The sequence below is a fragment of the Synchiropus splendidus genome, chromosome 13, assembly GCF_027744825.2.
Source record: "Synchiropus splendidus isolate RoL2022-P1 chromosome 13, RoL_Sspl_1.0, whole genome shotgun sequence".
Taxonomy (NCBI): domain Eukaryota; kingdom Metazoa; phylum Chordata; class Actinopteri; order Syngnathiformes; family Callionymidae; genus Synchiropus; species Synchiropus splendidus.
This window is the reverse complement of record NC_071346.1, coordinates 9,987,501-10,005,428: the sequence shown is the minus strand read 5'-3', so window position 1 is coordinate 10,005,428 and position 17,928 is coordinate 9,987,501. Positions and strand designations below refer to the sequence as shown.

Genomic DNA, 17,928 nt, shown 5'->3' with positions numbered 1-17,928 from the left:
TGAGATCATTGAAATGGAAAAGCTCACGACACCCACACCTAAGAAATAAAACAGGTTTAAATGAGTCATTTGAGGCTATAGTGTGAGCCAGGAAGATGGAGTGCATTCAGCAGATGGTTTTGTTCTTCACTGACAGAAATGTTATTGACAAAAATGTGATTCAGCGGCTATTGAAGACGTCAAAAAATGGCGTGCATTTATGATTCAGTTATCTTCAGATTCAGGTGGGAAGAGGATAAGACTAAAGAAGATTGACAGAGGAAACAGTATGTTCTCATTTTAAGTGAGATTGCTGCAGTCGTGGGCCATGTTTATTCATTTATTAAAGATAAGATTTCCTTGATAGGTCCCTTGAGGAAAAATACTTCTACGCAGTAAAAGGAGAAATACAATAAAATAGTAAAGAACTCATAAAAAAATACAGATATTTAAAAAAAAAAGCTACAAGTGTAGCAGTTGGCTGTGTTTGGTTTCCATAGATCTATTTCTTCATGTGCTTCATCTGATTCTCCGGCTGCTGTCCAAGGACATTGTCATCAACATGGCCAAGAAGTACAATAAAACTTAAATGAGAGTGGAGGCTAGTGAAGCGACTAACAATGGCCATTCTCTCATGTACAACCCAAAAAAAAAGAATATCAACAAACAACTTGACAGTCCTCCATATGACTTTGCATAGAAAAACAATCATGTGTGTATTTCTTTTAATAATCCATAGTAGGGAATGATATTTTACTGACTTTCATTTGTTTATTTCTCAACAAAGAGTTTAATTGACCTTTTTTCCATGTCCTTGTGTCAATGACTGCAGTAGGAAACTCGGTCAAGTGTTCTCATTCAAATGCAGGTAACGGTTATGGTTATAGCCGCCAAGATGAAACAATATATTTCCCAGATGTGACGGCTAAGTTTATTGCTCCAAATCGAGTCGCCATAAAATGTTGCCGCTGTTGTTTTCACAACTGATTATTTGTCATTCATATCTCTTGTGTTGACAAGCTGTCTAGGAGTTTGGTGGTTCAATACAGATAAACACCTCAAAACTTGATAGGCTGCCCCTGATGGCGGAGTAACGTTGGTTCCAAATATCAGATTTGGTTTAACCTCTTGTGTCTCTCAGGAAACATCAGAAACACGGAGCGGCTAAGCTACGAAAAGCAACAGAGCTACAAGTTTGTAGTGACGGCTTTTGACTGCGGTCAGAAGAGGGCGATGGAGGACGCCACGGTGGTCATCGATGTCAAGCCTGTCTGCAAACCAGGATGGCAAGGTGTGAAATAAATGGATATATAAGCCTTTGCATGCCACCCAATAGCTTCTATGAATCTACAGAAATATAATGCTGCCTGTTGAGATAAGGTTTAATAAGATCTCTTAAGAAGAAAAAAAAGCTCCATGTTACAGCACTTGAATAAAAATTATATAAATAGATGCCAAGATGTTAGTAGAAAATGTATATTCTTAATGACAAATTGATTAGAAATTCCATGTAATGTCCTACAAATTGCTGCTCAACACATTTTGGATTCTCAGTTTAAAATCGTCTCTATAGAAAATCTGTCTCAGGAAGTTAACTAGAGGATGTTTTTTTTTTCCCTCGGCATGCTAGCGGCTTCTTGCCAAACTGTCTCTTCTCCTGTCAGTGTCTGTCAACATCTCACCAGTCAAACTCACATAGGAGCGAGGAAAGAAGACTGGAATGGTGGAGAAGAGGGAGATAAATGAAGAGTAGATGATAGATGTGGCAAGTCCAGAAGGAGATCAATAGGAATTACTTTGAAGCCCTCGGGTGATTGTTAGTCTGTATAGTGTGGAAGCAAATATTCTCATTTATCCAAGAGCAATGAGTAAGTAGTGACCAATGAATCCTCCTTCTCCAGCAGAATACTCTGTTTAACTGTCCAGCAAAAACATCTGTTTCACCTCAGTTCTTTGCCACTTGATGTGATGAACAGCCCATTTGGATTTTTTTTTTATTATTTAGATTATTCCATCCTTTTGAATAGTATTTCTATTTTATGTAATTGTAAGAGATTCAACTGTTGCTGTGCATTATGGGACAGCCATTTGGACATCATGAAATGAACTGTTTTCGTAGAATTCCGCCTACGAATCCACACATTTACTTCTATTATAATATTGTTTAATCTGTCTGTTTTCTGCATCAATCCTTCTGCAGACTGGAGCAAGCGTGTGGATTATGAGCCAGGCACTGGGAGCAAACAGTTATTCCCCAAGATGCACTTGGAGACCTGTGGTGGCCCCTTGTCTGGTGTGAAGGTGATGGTGGAGCTGCAGACCAACCACATTGGGAAGGGATGTGACCGTGAAACGTACTCTGAGAAGTCGCTGCAGAAACTCTGCGGTAAGAGGCTTGATTTTTTTTTAGAATCATGGCAGCACAAAGTTACACTCCAGCATTGGATTTTAAGGATGGATGTGCGTAGCTTTTTGCCAAATGGTGAGTGCCGCATCACTTGCAGCCTCAGTTGAGTTTCCTTAAGATGATTCTGGAAATTGTCACTGCATTTAATAATTTCAATTCATAATATGTACTGTCTGGGTTGAGTCTATTTTTTTTTATCAAATCTTTCTTTAGCTTTTGAGTCAGCAGTGTTTTCTCCTCTTTCTTTGATTTTATGGCGCCAGAAAAAAACGGTATTTTCTAGTTCATAAACCTTTCAAAAGTATTATACTCTGCTTCTGGGTCACGCCATTTTGACATTAATTTTTATTTTGTTTGGCACATCCAGGGGCGGCGTCAGGAAGCACAGACCTTCTTCCTGCCCCGAGCCCTTCCACCAACTGGACAGCATCTCTTCTGACAGACAGCGGCCGTGACAGTGACCTCATCTATCGCTTTGATGGACGTCAGGCCGCCAATGTTCCAGATCACGTCGTCCCTCAGAATCTGACAGATCAGTTCACCATAGCAACATGGATGAAACACGGACCCAGTTTAGGGCTGAGAGCGGAGAAGGAAACGTTGCTGTGTAACTCAGATAAGACTGGTGAGTTTAGGCCTCTGAGGCTTTTTTTTCTTTTTTTTTAGTTTCTAGTTTGCAACATGCTTTCAGCTGCTTTTTTGCAATATGCATTATTTAAAGTTTACTTTATATGCTACTAGACGTTCTCCTTCCGGCACTAAATAAATATTGAACACTAAGTTAATGGCATAAAATATGTTTTGTGAAATCATGAAAGAAAAAATAATTAAAAATAATTAAAATTAATGTAAAATCACCATGTGACCCTTTTTATTCCATTTCTTCTTCCACTTAAACATTTGCTGAAAGCTCATGTAGTTATCTCACAGATGACTTGTTAGCTCATGAAATATGATTTTACAATTGATTTGTATTCCTCCCCCACAAAAGTCACCGCTGTTAATTCTCCAAACCTTTGACCGCTGTAGAAACCATATATATGAAAGTGAAAACAAGGCAGGTCATAAATGTTTGGAGGATCTCACTCACTGCAGCTTTTCAGTTTGACTTGATGTCCTTTCTGCTATTATTACTATTAGAACTTATTGTTGTTCAATTTCACTTTTGGATTAAAATCATGTATTAAATACATAGTATATAGTCATAGATAGTATTTTAATGATGGATATTTTATTTTGGTGAATTATGCTGTATTACGATTGGACCTTGCAAGTGCTTCTCACTCAGACTCAAAAGCTGCTGCAGTGCTCAGCCGTTTTTGTCAACTTGTGGGCAGAGCTGAGCCATCAAATGAAATATGTGCTAGAAACAGTAGCTATTTGCTGTCTCCCATCTTTAAAGTGTGCAAGGATACAAACAGGTTCCAGCATTGCAACTATTGAAAAACAAACTTGGAGTTGGGGCAAGCATTTCACACTGGTCTTCTTAAATGCACGACCTCGCTGCATTGAAGTTCTGACGGGATTCATTGAGCTGATGGTTCATGCCGCCTCATCACACTCTGGAATGAAAACTGTCATAAGTCATTGTGTGAAGTGGCATATAGCTTCCGCAAACGGGTCAGTCACACCTTGCACTACAACAATTGAGGTTCTTGAAAAAAAAAAAAAAAAGAAGGAACTGCTGTGCACACCCTTCATTATTTTATATTTCTTTATTTATTGCAGGAGTTTGCACAGCCTACTGTAATTCAGACTCTTGCGGCTGCAGTCGGGGACAGTTTTTATTCATAGATTTTGAGAGTGAGATGAAATAAATGCATGAATAATTTCTCTCTTGATCTTTTCGTCAATGTTTTATTTAAGGGGGGAGACAGTCAAGTTATTTTCTCAAATCCCACAAAATAAACAAAACTTAGTCAATAAAACTTTCTTGCACAGAGAAGCGGCAGTGAGTTGGTGACACACCGGACATAAACTCCCACTGGCTGCGTTCCTTTGATGCGAGGAATCAAGCAGCTTGACGCAGAATTCATTATTTCTCACTGCAGCTCTGTTTGACAGTCGCTAACAATGGCTGCCAACTTTTCCCAGAGCCTGACAGGGCGAAGTGAACTCAATCAGAGTCAAACTTGGGGCATTACTAAAGACAAAATAGCGTTGAAGAATCTTGAAAATGTGTTTGTTTCCAGAAACCAACCGCCATCATTATTCCTTGTACGTGCACAACTGCCGTCTGGTGTTCCTGCTGAGGAGGGATTTCACTCAGGTCGACACTTTCAGACCCGCAGAGTTCCACTGGAAACTGGAGCAGGTATGTGTGTGAGTGCACAACTAGTTTGAGGGCTTCCTGCAGCAGGTGGAAGGCTATCATTATTTGTGTGGGGAAGGATAAGGCTCTCCATTCTAATTACTGGGAGTCCTCCATCACTTTCATGTGCTCACTGCTGGAGATAAGAGGGCGAAGACACGGTCTGATCACAGACATGCACATGAGTGTGTGCTCAACTGCGGATAATAGCCCTCCCAGCTACGATCTGTATTATACTGTATGTCACGCGCGACCAAAGTTGTTGAGCTAATTTGTCGTGAAGTTTCGCTAAGGTCTTATTCATTTAGTCCTGCTGAGATCGAGGTTATGATGAAGGCAATAACCCTTTTTTCATGATCACTATCGAAGTCATTTAATAACCCTCCTCCTTATAGAAGGTATGTTAGCGTTGTCTGTTTCCTGTGTTCCCTGTGATGGACTGGTGACCGGCCCCAACTGACACCTGCCTCTCACCTTTCATGTACATTTGTTAGGGCTGGGACTTTTAAAAAAATGAATCCACCGTTAAATTTCGGACGGTAGAGCACAAAGGAATATTAGCCGCGCCTACTAAATTTAGGACGTTAAAATAGATTGTTCATACATGAGGTGCACCACTCTATAAGCAGCGGGTGCAGTGGTGCTGTCTGTGCCGTAGAAAGGTCAGTGGTGCATCTGGCTTAAAAATGCATGAGGATCACTTCTAAAGTAGTTTTGAAAGCTAGGTCCAGCATCGAGACTGACTCATGAAACAAACCCCGGCAATGTTCTGAACTTAGACTATGAACTCCTCACATCTTTTTTTGACTGTAAAGCGCTCAAAAATGCACAGTTTCCGCTCGTGTGTCCGAAGTTCTGATACCACAGCTGGTCTCAGCTGCTGCTTCTTGTCTCTGGTCCACCAGGAGATCAGTTCTGTGGGCGAAGCTGTGGACACATGGCCGAAAACAAACTTCATAAACCTGGTCAAGCTCAGCTACAACAATCGGAGGTTTATATAGCAGCAACCATCCAAGGAGAGCATAATTCAGGAGAGCTAAGAGATTCTCTAATACGCCTGTGAAGTCTCTTGTACTGAGGCCTCCCTCGACTCCTTCATCATGCTCTCCCTCACTCACAGTAATTATAGGTGGTAGTGAATTTAATATATCTCGCTCCCTCTGGATGCAGCATATACGTCCACCTCATATTGAAACTTACTGCAAAATTTCTGCATAATTAAGGCAAACCCACTAGAGACTTTGTCACAATACGAAGAGACTCCATTCTGTTTTCATTCCTTCTGGCTTTTATTTTCAACTCTTGCTGCTCCTCCGTCCACACGGCACGATGGAACAAAAGATATCAGCCCTATAGAAAAAGAGACGTTTGCCAACAAAAATGGCTGCTTGTTGTCGGCTCCAGATATATTAAATTGTCTTTTTTTCTTAAGCCTCAAATCTCTTTTCCCCCGAGGCCTGTGTGAGCCGTGATGAGACTCGTATCACTAAGACTGAGCTTTGCAGACTCACCCTGTTTACTTTGTTTACTTACACACATGTGAAGTATTAGTGCAGATTGCTGTGATTCACTCCTAAAATCCCCGCATGTTGTGTATGTTCCAGAGAACTTACAAAGTGAATCACTGAAGAAATATGTTAACAAAAATGTATAGATCATTGTTACTTATATTATTTTACTCAAGCTTCATGGCTTCCCAAAAATATCAGCATTGTGTGGGAGGAAATCATTTTTATCAAAGGTAAAATCAATTTTTAACATCACCATCACATCACCAAACGTGATATAGGCGAATAAAGTGGCCGATTCACATGCAAACTCTATGTACTGTTGCACTACAATATGGAAGCAGCTGAAGTGACACGTTTGGGCCAACAAGATCACAGCTCCAGCATGTTTCAAGAGACGCAACCAAACAGAGCCCAGATACTAACAAAATCTTCAACAATACAAAGACAAGAATTCTGCCCCTCTGATGTTGACGTGTCCCGTCTATTTTTGGTCCCCGGTAATCAGCAAATAAAAATAAAAACATATATTTTTTAAATCAAATAATGATAATGTCAAGTGTTAATGTGACAAATGAAGCATCTATTCTTATGAAAGGAAGGGGGTCCTGTTAGTGCCAAGTTCCTCGTTCTCCTGTCCTGGGTAGCGCAGTCTCTGCCTGAAGACCTGAACAACAGATTGCAGGTGATGGTTGAAGACTGCATGTGCTATTAAAACACGTTTTTGGTCTGCAGCAGGGTGAATTTAATTGACAACATAACACCAGACAACATAAATAAGATCTAGTCTTTTTTCGTCTCACACAGGCAGTAAATGTTGGCTCTGCGGCAGCACCTCTGAGAAACATGAACTATTGATCAATGTTGTGGCGAGTAGTACTGCAACGACTAGTTGTAAGTCGAGTCCTTGTGATGTCATCATTCTTTTAGCACAATAAGAGGAGAAATGCCTGAGGCTCCTGGCCCATGCGACCGATAACGTTGAAAGCATGGGACTATTGCACAAAAGACACATCAAAGGACACATACCTATCACACCATATTTTGTGAAATTTAAATTGAAATACAGTTTTGTTATGGTAGTTGGCGACTAGTCAGCCAACAAAATCAGCATTGGTTGCAGCCTGAGTAGCAAACATTATCATGACAGGAATCCTGCACACACACAAAAAAGTGTGTCATCCATGGCCTCTATTTTCCTTCATCATGACCTTTCCTGTGCCCTTGCTTGTACGTACTCATAAAGCGTGACAACAGAGCACCTGGCAGAGGAGACTGTTTAAAAAAAGATTGTGTTGCGAAGACTGAAGTGGTGACTACAGGGTGTCAGAACAGTTTCTCACTGTCCTTGTTCCCACAGCACTCAAAGGAGACTCAATGGCTTCCGTGGCAACTCCATTTAGCTCTATTGATTTTTCAATTCTCTGTTGGGGAGTGGAGGAGGGAGAGGGATGAAAGAAAGCTGGCACACGCCAAGTGGTAGAAAAAGATGCTCACGTTGATTGAACACAGCGAAGGAATGTCACATCTGATAGAGAAGGAAAATGCACACACTTTATTTATGTGAGCACTGACAGACTTTGTTTTTTTCTTTTTCAGACAATACCTGAACACAGATCAGTGGTCTCATAAAGCTGATGCAGCTTTCTGAATCTTAGCAAGTTCCAATGTTCCCCTGGTCCAGATGAATCATCCGAATGAATGTTCAGGCAAACAAAGTAGCACGTTTGATCTCCTGGACTGGTCTGGGTCTTTTTGATCCCCCAAGCTGCTCCCTTAGTTTGCCAAGCTAATCCTGATAAGAGGTGTTAATGTTGCATTGACGTGAAGAGTTGCAAATTAGCTTTTAGTTATCCACCACAAGGTCCTTGTTGATCCAGAAGGGGAGGAAAATCCATACTAACAGGGCCTGAGAGAGTAGATAAATGCATTCCTGTAGTCAACAATAGAGAATTGAAAGTGAATCTGAACAAAGTCAAAGATTTGTTCTTTTGTTGGCTGCAGTATTGATGGTCCTAGCTTTTTAAAGTTTCCCATTTAAAAAAAAAAAGCTGCAGACCTCCATTATTATCTATTCATGGCCAAGTTCAATAAGCTCTGTTGAATACTGCACAAAGAAAATTCACTTATTTGTCCATGAGTGCAATCACCAGCCTTCACTGGCTTTCTTTGTCTGTTCTCTGCTGTGGCTACTGCACGTTTCAGTCCCCGGTGAGAAATCTACTAGACAAAGTTAAACTACTCTTATCGCAGAAGTCCATTATGCAAATGCGAGCTTGATTACTCCTTTATCCACTGTAAATGACTGTAGAGTCGAACTGGTCGAGCAAGGCAGGTTGAAGCTCTTTGGTATGAATGTTACTGCATTAAGGTCTTTTCATTCAAGGCTGGTGTTACAATTTACACTTGGTGTGCATGTCACGTGTGTTACCTTCGCAATTGATGCACATGAAACAACATAAACGAAAACACCACACTAATACTTGTAATACTTGTATATGCTTGTAGTCAGGTATTTTAAAAAATGTATAAGCATTTGTATTTATGTTAAAATGAGTCCCACTTTAGTAGTTTTAAATTCAATTTTAAGATTTTAAAATTGGTCCAGTCTTTCTGATGTGCTTTACCTCATGTTTTTCTTGTCTTATTCATTATACATTGCATGATAAATGAAATAAGTTATAATTATAATGTCATTATGAAATACACTATAAAGTCATTTTAAATACAGTCGGTTATATTAACAGTGAGAACCAGCATTCATTAAATCAGTTTTTAAACACAAAGGTGTTTGCTATTGATTTTAGACATGGATTCCAATAATGCAGAGATCATCACTCACTGGTATAGTTTGTTTTTGTGTGTGTCCCAGTGCTCCAGTCACGCTCTGCTGATGTCACCAGCCACCCTCATCTGTCCGTGTAAACACAGTGACAGTTCTGACATGATCAATAGCCAAGCAAAGTCTTGTTTTCAGGCCCATACCTTGACGTTTAAGAACCTGAAACTCCCCCTGAGTTTTCCAAAAGCACATTTTTTAATGACTTAATCTTGTGGTTTTGTGTGGATGACAAGCCAAATAGTACAAATACATATTTGGAAGGAAATACATAGTCATTTTGTTCTTGAAAATAAGTTTAACACTTCAAATTCTGCGACATAAGTTTGTCCTGTCATTGGTCATTTGAGTTTTCTTTACAGTATGGTGAACCCAGTAGCATGTCTCAACCGTGCATCAACACACCATTCTAAACAACGATTTTCAACGTTTTCCACCTTGGCCTTTCAAGGTGTTAGTTGAGAAGAACAACACACTTACCTGCATATGTTACTGTACCTGCCGTGCACAAAGGTTCCAAATACATTTTGTGCATTTAACTCCTTCAATGCCATTTGTTCACTCAGTGGTTGAAGTTAAATTTCAAAGGACGAAGAAGTAAATATAGAATTCCAATGACTGGGGAAAGTAAAGTAGAGAGCACCTATCAAAAGATTACCCCCAAATGGAAAGACACCAGTGACTTTATGCATGAGGCTATGCTCTGATGACGCGCTGTAAAGTCAACATAGATCAAAGATTGATAGAATATGGATTATATTATATTATACTGTCTTACACAAATTATGTCAAACTTGCTTACTGAGAATGTATTTTGTTTATCAGGTTTCAGGTTACTGCAGACAGAGACATAAAACAGTTTGTGGCAAACGTCATTGCTGCATCAAAGTGCTTTGGAAATGCACTTAGGTTTGGACAGATCTGATTGTAGATCGCAACAATACGGATTGAACTATTTGGATCGGATCGTCTCACTTCCTAAATGATGTGACGAAGCCCGCAGGGTGTTGCGTGAGCCATCAAATCTTCATTCAACAGCTTCAAATTCCAAAATATCTTTTGAAAAAACAAACAAGTATATGTATCTGTGTCCCTCCCGGGAGCCGTCATCATCCCAGATCGCGTCCCTCGCCGCTCCCGGAACAAAGATATTTTTACTTCTAAAGATGCACTAGCTCTACATACACGAGTAAATCACAAGTGCCTTGAGGAGGAGCACTGTCAAATGAGGTCACATGAAAAATACATCCCTAAAATAAAATAAACAAACTCAAATGCTCGGGATGCTCTCACTCACTCCTCTCCATTTCTCTTTTTTCCCCCAACACGAAGAGCTTCTGCAACTGTAAACACTAATCAATAAAACAGGAGGACTTGTAGAATTACAGTGATTCATAGTTCAATATGTCTGCGCCTCCGTGTTCTCCCTCAATACGCTCATGTTTTGTTGTTTCGTTTTATTGATGTGTTTATGTGGGGCGTGCTTTTTCTTAAAGGGACAACACAGTATATTTTCCCCGTTGCCATTCTGACATATTACCTCTCCACTTCTGTGCTGTCAGAAGAAAGATTCTGCAGCAGAAAAGGAGCTATATATTATATTGGCGCGGCACAATACTCTTATTATCTCCGCCAAAGAGGTCATGTTTTTGTTGTTGCGTGTCTGTCTGTCTATTATCAAAATAACTATGGATTTCAATGAAATTAACTGGAAATGTTGCGGAAAGAAACTGGCCATTACATTTCACCATTCAGATCTCCCAGTTTGACATTTTAAAATTTCGTTTTTTTTTATTTCTTAAGTCTTCTCAATGATCCTTTCTCTGTCAGCAGATCTGTGACAAAGAATGGCACTACTACGTGATCAATGTGGAATTTCCTTCTGCGACGCTCTTCGTGGATGGCGTGACCTTTGAACCCTACCTGGTGACGGATGACTGGCCCATCCACATGGCGAAGACTGACACTCAGCTGACAGTGGGCGCCTGCTGGCAAGGTCAGTGTGTGACCTTGTAATGGTTAGCTGTTTCTTTTCCCAAAAGTTAAATGGAGGATTAGACACAATGATGTCGAGTTGCTGATCCAGTCATGCAGCTACTGTATATACAGAAGATAATCTGTCGGCAAGTGGAAGATAATATACTGTAGTCTCAATTTGATAAGCTGAAGAACCGAGGCATTTCCCGTCCTCTTCATGATCTGATGCTGCTCCACATTCAGAGGAGCCAGATGAGGTGGTTTGAGCATCCGGGGAGGATGCGTCCGGTACGTCTCCATCTGGGAGGAGGCCACTGGGCAGACTCATCAAACAGTAAACAGTGGCTTGGAAGAGGGGTCTCTGGGCTTCCCTGCTGAGAATGTTGCCTCCACGACCCAAGTCAGTAGCAGAAAAAAACAAGTTCAAGAAGTCTTGGTTTTTCCAACCTGAATTATTCAAATTCAGAAAATATTACATTTCAATTTCTCAAATACGGCGACAGCCTGGCGTCAAGTCATGTTGTGTGTTTATTTTTGGACTGTTTTAGTTTTTCCTCAGGCTATTATAACTATTTTGAGGGAAACAAAGTAAGAGAGAAGAGAAACCACCACATGTGAGGTTGAGGGTAAAGGAGGACAGGATGAGAATGGGAGCGGTTTTCAAGCTAGGTTGAAGTGGAGGAGGCTGATATGGACATGATAGTTGGTAAAGGGAGCTCCAGAGAGCCGAATGAGCCGAATGATCAATTTTCACTGACACGGTTGTGACTCATCTGTACCATTGCAAAAAGCCTCTGGCCTGATGATGGTGGGTGTCCTCTCTTCATGATGTTTCCCACATAAATAGGATCCAGCGAGGCATCTCATAAGGTGGGTGGAGACCAAAGGCCAAAGCCATGAGTGGCTCTGTCTACATCGGCGTTTAAGACCTCTCAAGTGACTGTGATGGCTGGGAAAGAAAACAGATGCAGAAACAATGTGATCAAATTTGAGCTTCTTCTTTTAAAAATGGAACATCTTTGAGGTTGTGGGCATGAAACAAGACGTTCTGCCTGTCTGTCACTTCCAGGCGCTAACAGTCGTCACGTTGATCCGAACCACCATCCTGCTGTTTATGTCTCTATTTTTTTCTTCTCTTAAACACTTAACAGGAGGGCGGCATGTGACAGCCGTGATCTGTTCGGCTGCTCAGTTAAATCACGCTCATAACACTTGCCAGCAACTTCAAAGGCTTCAGCCCTGACGGCAGTTTTTGTTGCCGAACATATTTCTTTTCATCGCCAGCCTGATTGCAATTTTCTTTTTGTCATCGTCATTTTCTTCCGGCTCCAAACACTTGGTGCCTCCTTCCACGAATCTGTGACGCTGAAAGAAAAGCCTGGAGGAAGGATTATGGGGAGTGAATGGAGGACAACTTTGCCAGCTATTACATCCCTGTGAAGCCCTTTTAAGCTTCGCTAAGCTGCAACTGATAACTTTGCAGGCCATTAGTAAGCAAGACTGCCTTCTGAGTCTCTCATTCTGCCACTCGCTGGACCCCAAATCAGCTGCGTAATGGGGATAGAACACGTGGAACCAGAGTTGTTGCTGCACTTCCTAACATGAAGCCACTTGGACTCTGAGTTTCACTTGACTTTTGAATGTCATTTTGATGCTCTGATAAGACACAGGGCAGAAAGTGAACTCACCAGTTCAAGTTATCTTCTCTGGGTCTCAGTAGTTCATTCACTGTGTGACAATGCTTTTTAGAATTAGAACCAGCCATGGTCAGTGAGGATCCCACCAACTAGGAAATGCTTTGGAACAACATGCACACGTGAACAAAAATTAAATGAAATTAAACAGTAAGAGTAGAAGTAACTAATGAATAAATAACCCACAAACAACAAGGGCTGATCACAAATTCATCAATCTGACGGCTTTTTAGCAGCCTTTTCATAGTCTCTATGGGCTGTCACCTGAAACTATCACTGTGTTTTACTGTTTTGCTCTGTTAGTAAAAAACAAAATGAATAAGAAAATTACTAATATTTGAAGTAAAGGAAATGATGTTCCACACAGAGTCAACTGAAAAATAAGGTTAGCATAAGACGGTGACGCAAAAAACTGTATTTGAAACAGAATTTTTTGCACTTGGTTGAATGGCGAATTTAATATTTTAAAAGGCCATAAAGTGAAATATTTTTCTGTTTATTCCTGAAGTCGAGATGGTCAGCAACACAAGTGAGCTGCAGCACTATTACATGAAACCAAAATGACATCTTGTAAAGCTCTAGTGAAGTAAATAAAATGCTGGGTTTCATGAGTAGATTATTTATTTTGCCTCCACTTGGTCCTGGAATATGTCCCAACATCTGACGTCTGGATCTGTAAGGATGAATTAGGAGGCATGAAGTTATGGTTTATTCCCTTTTCTGACCAGGTCTTACAGTCCGGAGCACACACACACACACACACATTGGACACATTATTGGATTAAAACTAGACTGGCACACCGTCACAGGATGACGCAAGATTTGAAAATTCAAATTGTTCGTGTTCTCCCAAGCGCTCCGTGGCACAGCGCCGTCCGTCTTGTGAACCACGTCAAATGACAATTGAGACCCCTTTTCAGTTTTTGACGGAACCATTGCGATGCTACCAACTGAAGCTAGTTCTGAAGCATGTGGTGTCTCTTTGCCTGGTAGTAGCACCAACTCCTAGCTATTGTTTATATATTATGTATAGCTGTGTATTGGAAGGCATCTTGCGATACGTGTCCCAATACAGAAGTGACGGTACAATATAATGCAATATGTTGCGATAAGATCAGCAATACATTGTAATAAGAGCCCTCACTTTAACTGAGAAAATCAGATAATGCAGCACAATATTATTACTTCATTAAAATGAGTTCATTGTTATGATGTTGGTCTAGTGACTGGACTTCCAGTTAAATTTCACACTCCAGCAGAAGGCTGAATCTTAAACAAAATGACATTAGTATTAAACACATATCACAAACACAGCAGTATCTATGTATTAAATATTGATATAGCCGAGATAAAACAGGATGACGATATCCCATATTCAAATATTGCGATATTTCTGCAAAAATATTGGTGCGATATTGCGAGATATTTGAGTGTATCAGTGTTTCTTAAACCGCTATGCTTCAATCTGATTGGAACATTTTGCCCATCATCCCGCCCACATCTCACTTACTGGTGGTGAAGTGCATTTTGCTGTAGTCTTTGTCATTTTATTTGTTCAGTTTGTGTCCATGAAAATGGTCTGTCAACAAGCATTTTTTCCGCAGTTGAAGTCAACGAACGAAAGATAAGAACGTGTGTTCTTGTGCAAGTCTTTCAGTTAAGTTCACTCTGGTACACTGGTGCAGGACTGACATGGTGTTGTTCTCAGACCATTTAGTCTCCCCAGTCCTGAATGCTTTATCTAACTCGAAGTCTGATAAGAATTGCTTTGACTTTTGTTGTCATGAAAGAGGAATATATTGCCCTGTTGGCTCTTCATCTCATTTGCAGACCCAGTTATTGTGTTAAATGCTGTCTTTCCTTCCTCGTCTGAACAGGTGGGATGGTTGAGACGCCAAGGTTCACGCAGTTCTTCCACGGCAGCTTGTCGGGTCTGACAATTCGACCGGGGCGAATTGAAACCCAAAAGGTTATCTCGTGTTTGCAGGCCTGCAAGGAAGGCCTCGATATTAACTCTCTCGAAAGCCTGGCTAAAGACATCAAGGTGCGTTCAAAGTAATTAGGGAATTATCCTATAGTTTGACCTTTAAAACTTCATTTGCAAAGACAGCGACCTTTTCTGGAAAACTCGGACTGGCTCAACATTTTGCCCTGTTTCTTGGATGAAATGAATCATTTGACTGTCTGGTGTTTTCAGTTCCACTTCAACCCGGCCCAGTCGGTGCTGGTGCTGGAGGGAGAGGATCTGGACAGTATAAACACAGCCATGACCAAAGTCTCCTACATCAACTCTCGCCAGTTCCCCACGCCAGGACTCCGGCGGCTGCACATCACAACAAGTGTGCTGTAAGTACCTACAGTACTCTATCTTCTGTGACTCCTTCATCTCTCTGACACCTATTACGCCTTTCGTTTTGCTGAGTAACTTTCCCATGTCCGCCTCATCGGCGAGCAGCCGTGTCTGTCAGGGTTCAGTCGGTCTGTTCCAGAGGACGTCTGCAGACCAGATTGCTGTCAGTTCTGGTCCACACGAACACATCTCAGACCTCGTGTTGGCTGCTGCGAAGTGTTAATGCACCTGCATCTGTCCAGACTGAGGGTCATGGATTTGCAGCACAGGTTTCCCAGAGATTTCAGAACTGCATATGAGACTATAGTTCATGTCACACGCGCCGTCACTTGGTCATTTGTACACACTGTGTATTTTGGCAGCCATTTTAGTCTTTTGGAATGAAATACTGAATGTTCAGACCTTTGAATGTCTCTAAACATTTCATCATTTGGGGGCGAGAGAGGTGGCCTTCGTAATACTTGGCAGTTGTTTATAACGTTGCAGCTTGTGGGGAAATATTTTCATATTCTTTATTTAATGGCTGTCAACAAGGTCAGAATATAATCCTCTGAATGTTTTTTGTTGTTGCCAAAAGCCTTTTAATATTTATGCTCTTCGACGATGGGATTTTCACACACAGTAGCAATTTACATAAAACAGTTAAGGAACAGAAAATGTTTATTTATGAGTTGTTTTTTTGTGTAGAATCTTGCAACTGTCCGTGGCTGTTTCGACAGACAGCATCCGAAGGCTAAATAACCTCGATGAGCTAAGGACCTGGAGTCTAGTTTAATGATGCTCATCAGCAGGATGATGTTGCCCGTCCCGAGGCGTCACATTAAACATTAGCTTGTCTTCGCTCGGTTACTCCTCAAACCTGAGTGCGCACACAGACTTCTGAAATGCTGACGTCAGCAGCTGCACTACTTTATACTCTGGAGGAGACATTGATGCTACAAATGCTTGCGAGTCGCTTTGCTTTAGCATTTCCTGTAAAGGTTCTCCTTCTGTGACTTGAGCATATAAAGGTCATCTGAGTATTGGATCAATTCATACTTAAAGTCTGAATTTCTAAGAGCAACCACTGATGCAAAAAAAACAAAAATTGGAACACCGTAGATACTTTTCTTTTAATTTATTGGAACATACAACCTTGTTTTTCTCATTTTTTTCCCCTTTAGTATTTTCATTCATATTGTTTTGTGCTTCTTCTCACTTTGTACTTTATTTTCTAGCTTTTTTGACACATTATAAATAGTTTTTCTCACCTAATCTATTTATAGTTTCTTCTGAGACTGGGCAGACATGAGGTCCAGAGGAGTCTCCATGGAAGATGATGTTTGCGGATGATATATTGACTTTGATAGAAGTGAAGGATGGGCTGGGTAGAAGAGGAGGGGGTAGAGGTGAACAGTTACAGTAAACAGTTAACAGTACAAAGTGAATAAGATCAAGGGAGGTAAAGAGGAGAGAGTGTCCCACATATGAATGTTAAATGACAGACAGTCCTTTCATGTTTTGTAGCTTTGTGAACTGAAAAGAAATGTGAATGTGATCCATATTTAAGGTCGATAAAGGTCAAATCTTCCATTCTGCATGCATCAGGTGTTTTGGTGAAGACATGTGCCTCAACGTTCCCGACATCAGGGCAGTAGTTCTGGTCCTCCCGCCAAGTGAACCCAGGATCACCATCGCCGGATCGAATCGGCTGGTGCGACCTGCGAGCGACCTGCGCAGTCCGATGGGCGTGGCCCCGTTTAAAGAGCTTCACATCACCAGCACAGTGATGAAGGGAGACGCATACGGGGGAGGTGAGGCCGCTGTCATGCTTTCTGAGGTGGATGTCGACGCTAGTTTGTAGGAAAACACATGGAAGCTTCTGCAGTCTACTGCGCTGTTTGTAGTATAATTGGTAGAAGTGCCTTTTTTAAGGCGCCATTTTATAGTGGACAAAAATGCAATTTGGAAAGAGAAATATTTATCTTCTTCAAGCATACAGATGTAGCTTTATGGTGATAGTTAACCGTATTTATGGACCAATTGTTCTGAGGCACATATATCTGCTCAACATCTGGAGATTTCCTCACTGACTGTAAACCTAAACTCTTGTTCGACACAAACAGCCCGCAGACCCGGGGTGATGGAGTTGATGCACAACCTGGACTACTGTGACGTCCTGGTGATCGGAGATGAGCTGGACCCTGAGAGAGAGAGCCTGGAGGTTCATCACAGCGCTCTGCTGGGAAAACACCTGGACGCCACCAACTCCACATCTGGAATATCCATATATGGTCGGTGCTAGTAGTTTAGCAAATGCCATTGTTCCAGGATAGAAAGAATTTCTACACTGGATTCCGATACTTTCTATTAATTTCTTATTAATTTCACATCTTAAAATGTATGTTCTTTGCAAAAGTTACAAAAATATTAACTCTTGTTTTGCAGTTTGATAATACGGTATGTTTATTTAACTTCAATTTCTAGCTCATGTTAATTTTCTTTTTTATTCTGAATTTTTTTCTTATATTAAGCTCAATTTTCTAAAAGGTGTATTATGTCTTAGTATTTTACTTTACCTTTTTAAGCATCTAATCTGAATATTGTTTTACCCTCTTTTCTTTTTTTTCAGTGAATGACCAAGTTGGTTGTAGTTTTATATTTTTTACATTTTTTTTGTAAATTTTTTTCATGCTTTTATTTGACTTGATATGATTTAGTGTTTAGTGTATTTATTTTGTTTTATTCATGTATTTCATCTTTCAGTCCCGCTGGTGTAATTGGAAGTGTTTTCGTATACTTAAACATCCGTTCACTCTGCTTTCATTTATTTAATTCTTTATTTTGTTTCTTTAGATTGGCCTTTTCCAAATATAAATGAATT

At 40.7% G+C, this 17,928-nt stretch overlaps 1 protein-coding gene across 3 annotated transcripts in view; it reads left to right on the top strand.

Annotated features, from left to right (window-relative positions):
• The window catches only part of clstn2a (calsyntenin 2a), an 82,956-nt gene that overhangs the window by 58,882 nt on the left and 6,146 nt on the right, over positions 1 to 17,928 (top strand). For 2 of the 3 annotated variants that reach the window (XM_053884279.1, XM_053884282.1), the window contains exons 6-14: positions 1,121 to 1,270; positions 2,180 to 2,365; positions 2,754 to 3,011; positions 4,579 to 4,700; positions 10,875 to 11,040; positions 14,593 to 14,759; positions 14,913 to 15,061; positions 16,653 to 16,858; positions 17,171 to 17,338. In XM_053884279.1, coding sequence (XP_053740254.1) covers positions 1,121 to 1,270; positions 2,180 to 2,365; positions 2,754 to 3,011; positions 4,579 to 4,700; positions 10,875 to 11,040; positions 14,593 to 14,759; positions 14,913 to 15,061; positions 16,653 to 16,858; positions 17,171 to 17,338 — 1,572 coding nt within the window. The remainder of the gene's footprint in view (positions 1 to 1,120; positions 1,271 to 2,179; positions 2,366 to 2,753; positions 3,012 to 4,578; positions 4,701 to 10,874; positions 11,041 to 14,592; positions 14,760 to 14,912; positions 15,062 to 16,652; positions 16,859 to 17,170; positions 17,339 to 17,928) is intronic. The other variant, XM_053884281.1, reaches the window with a different exon arrangement.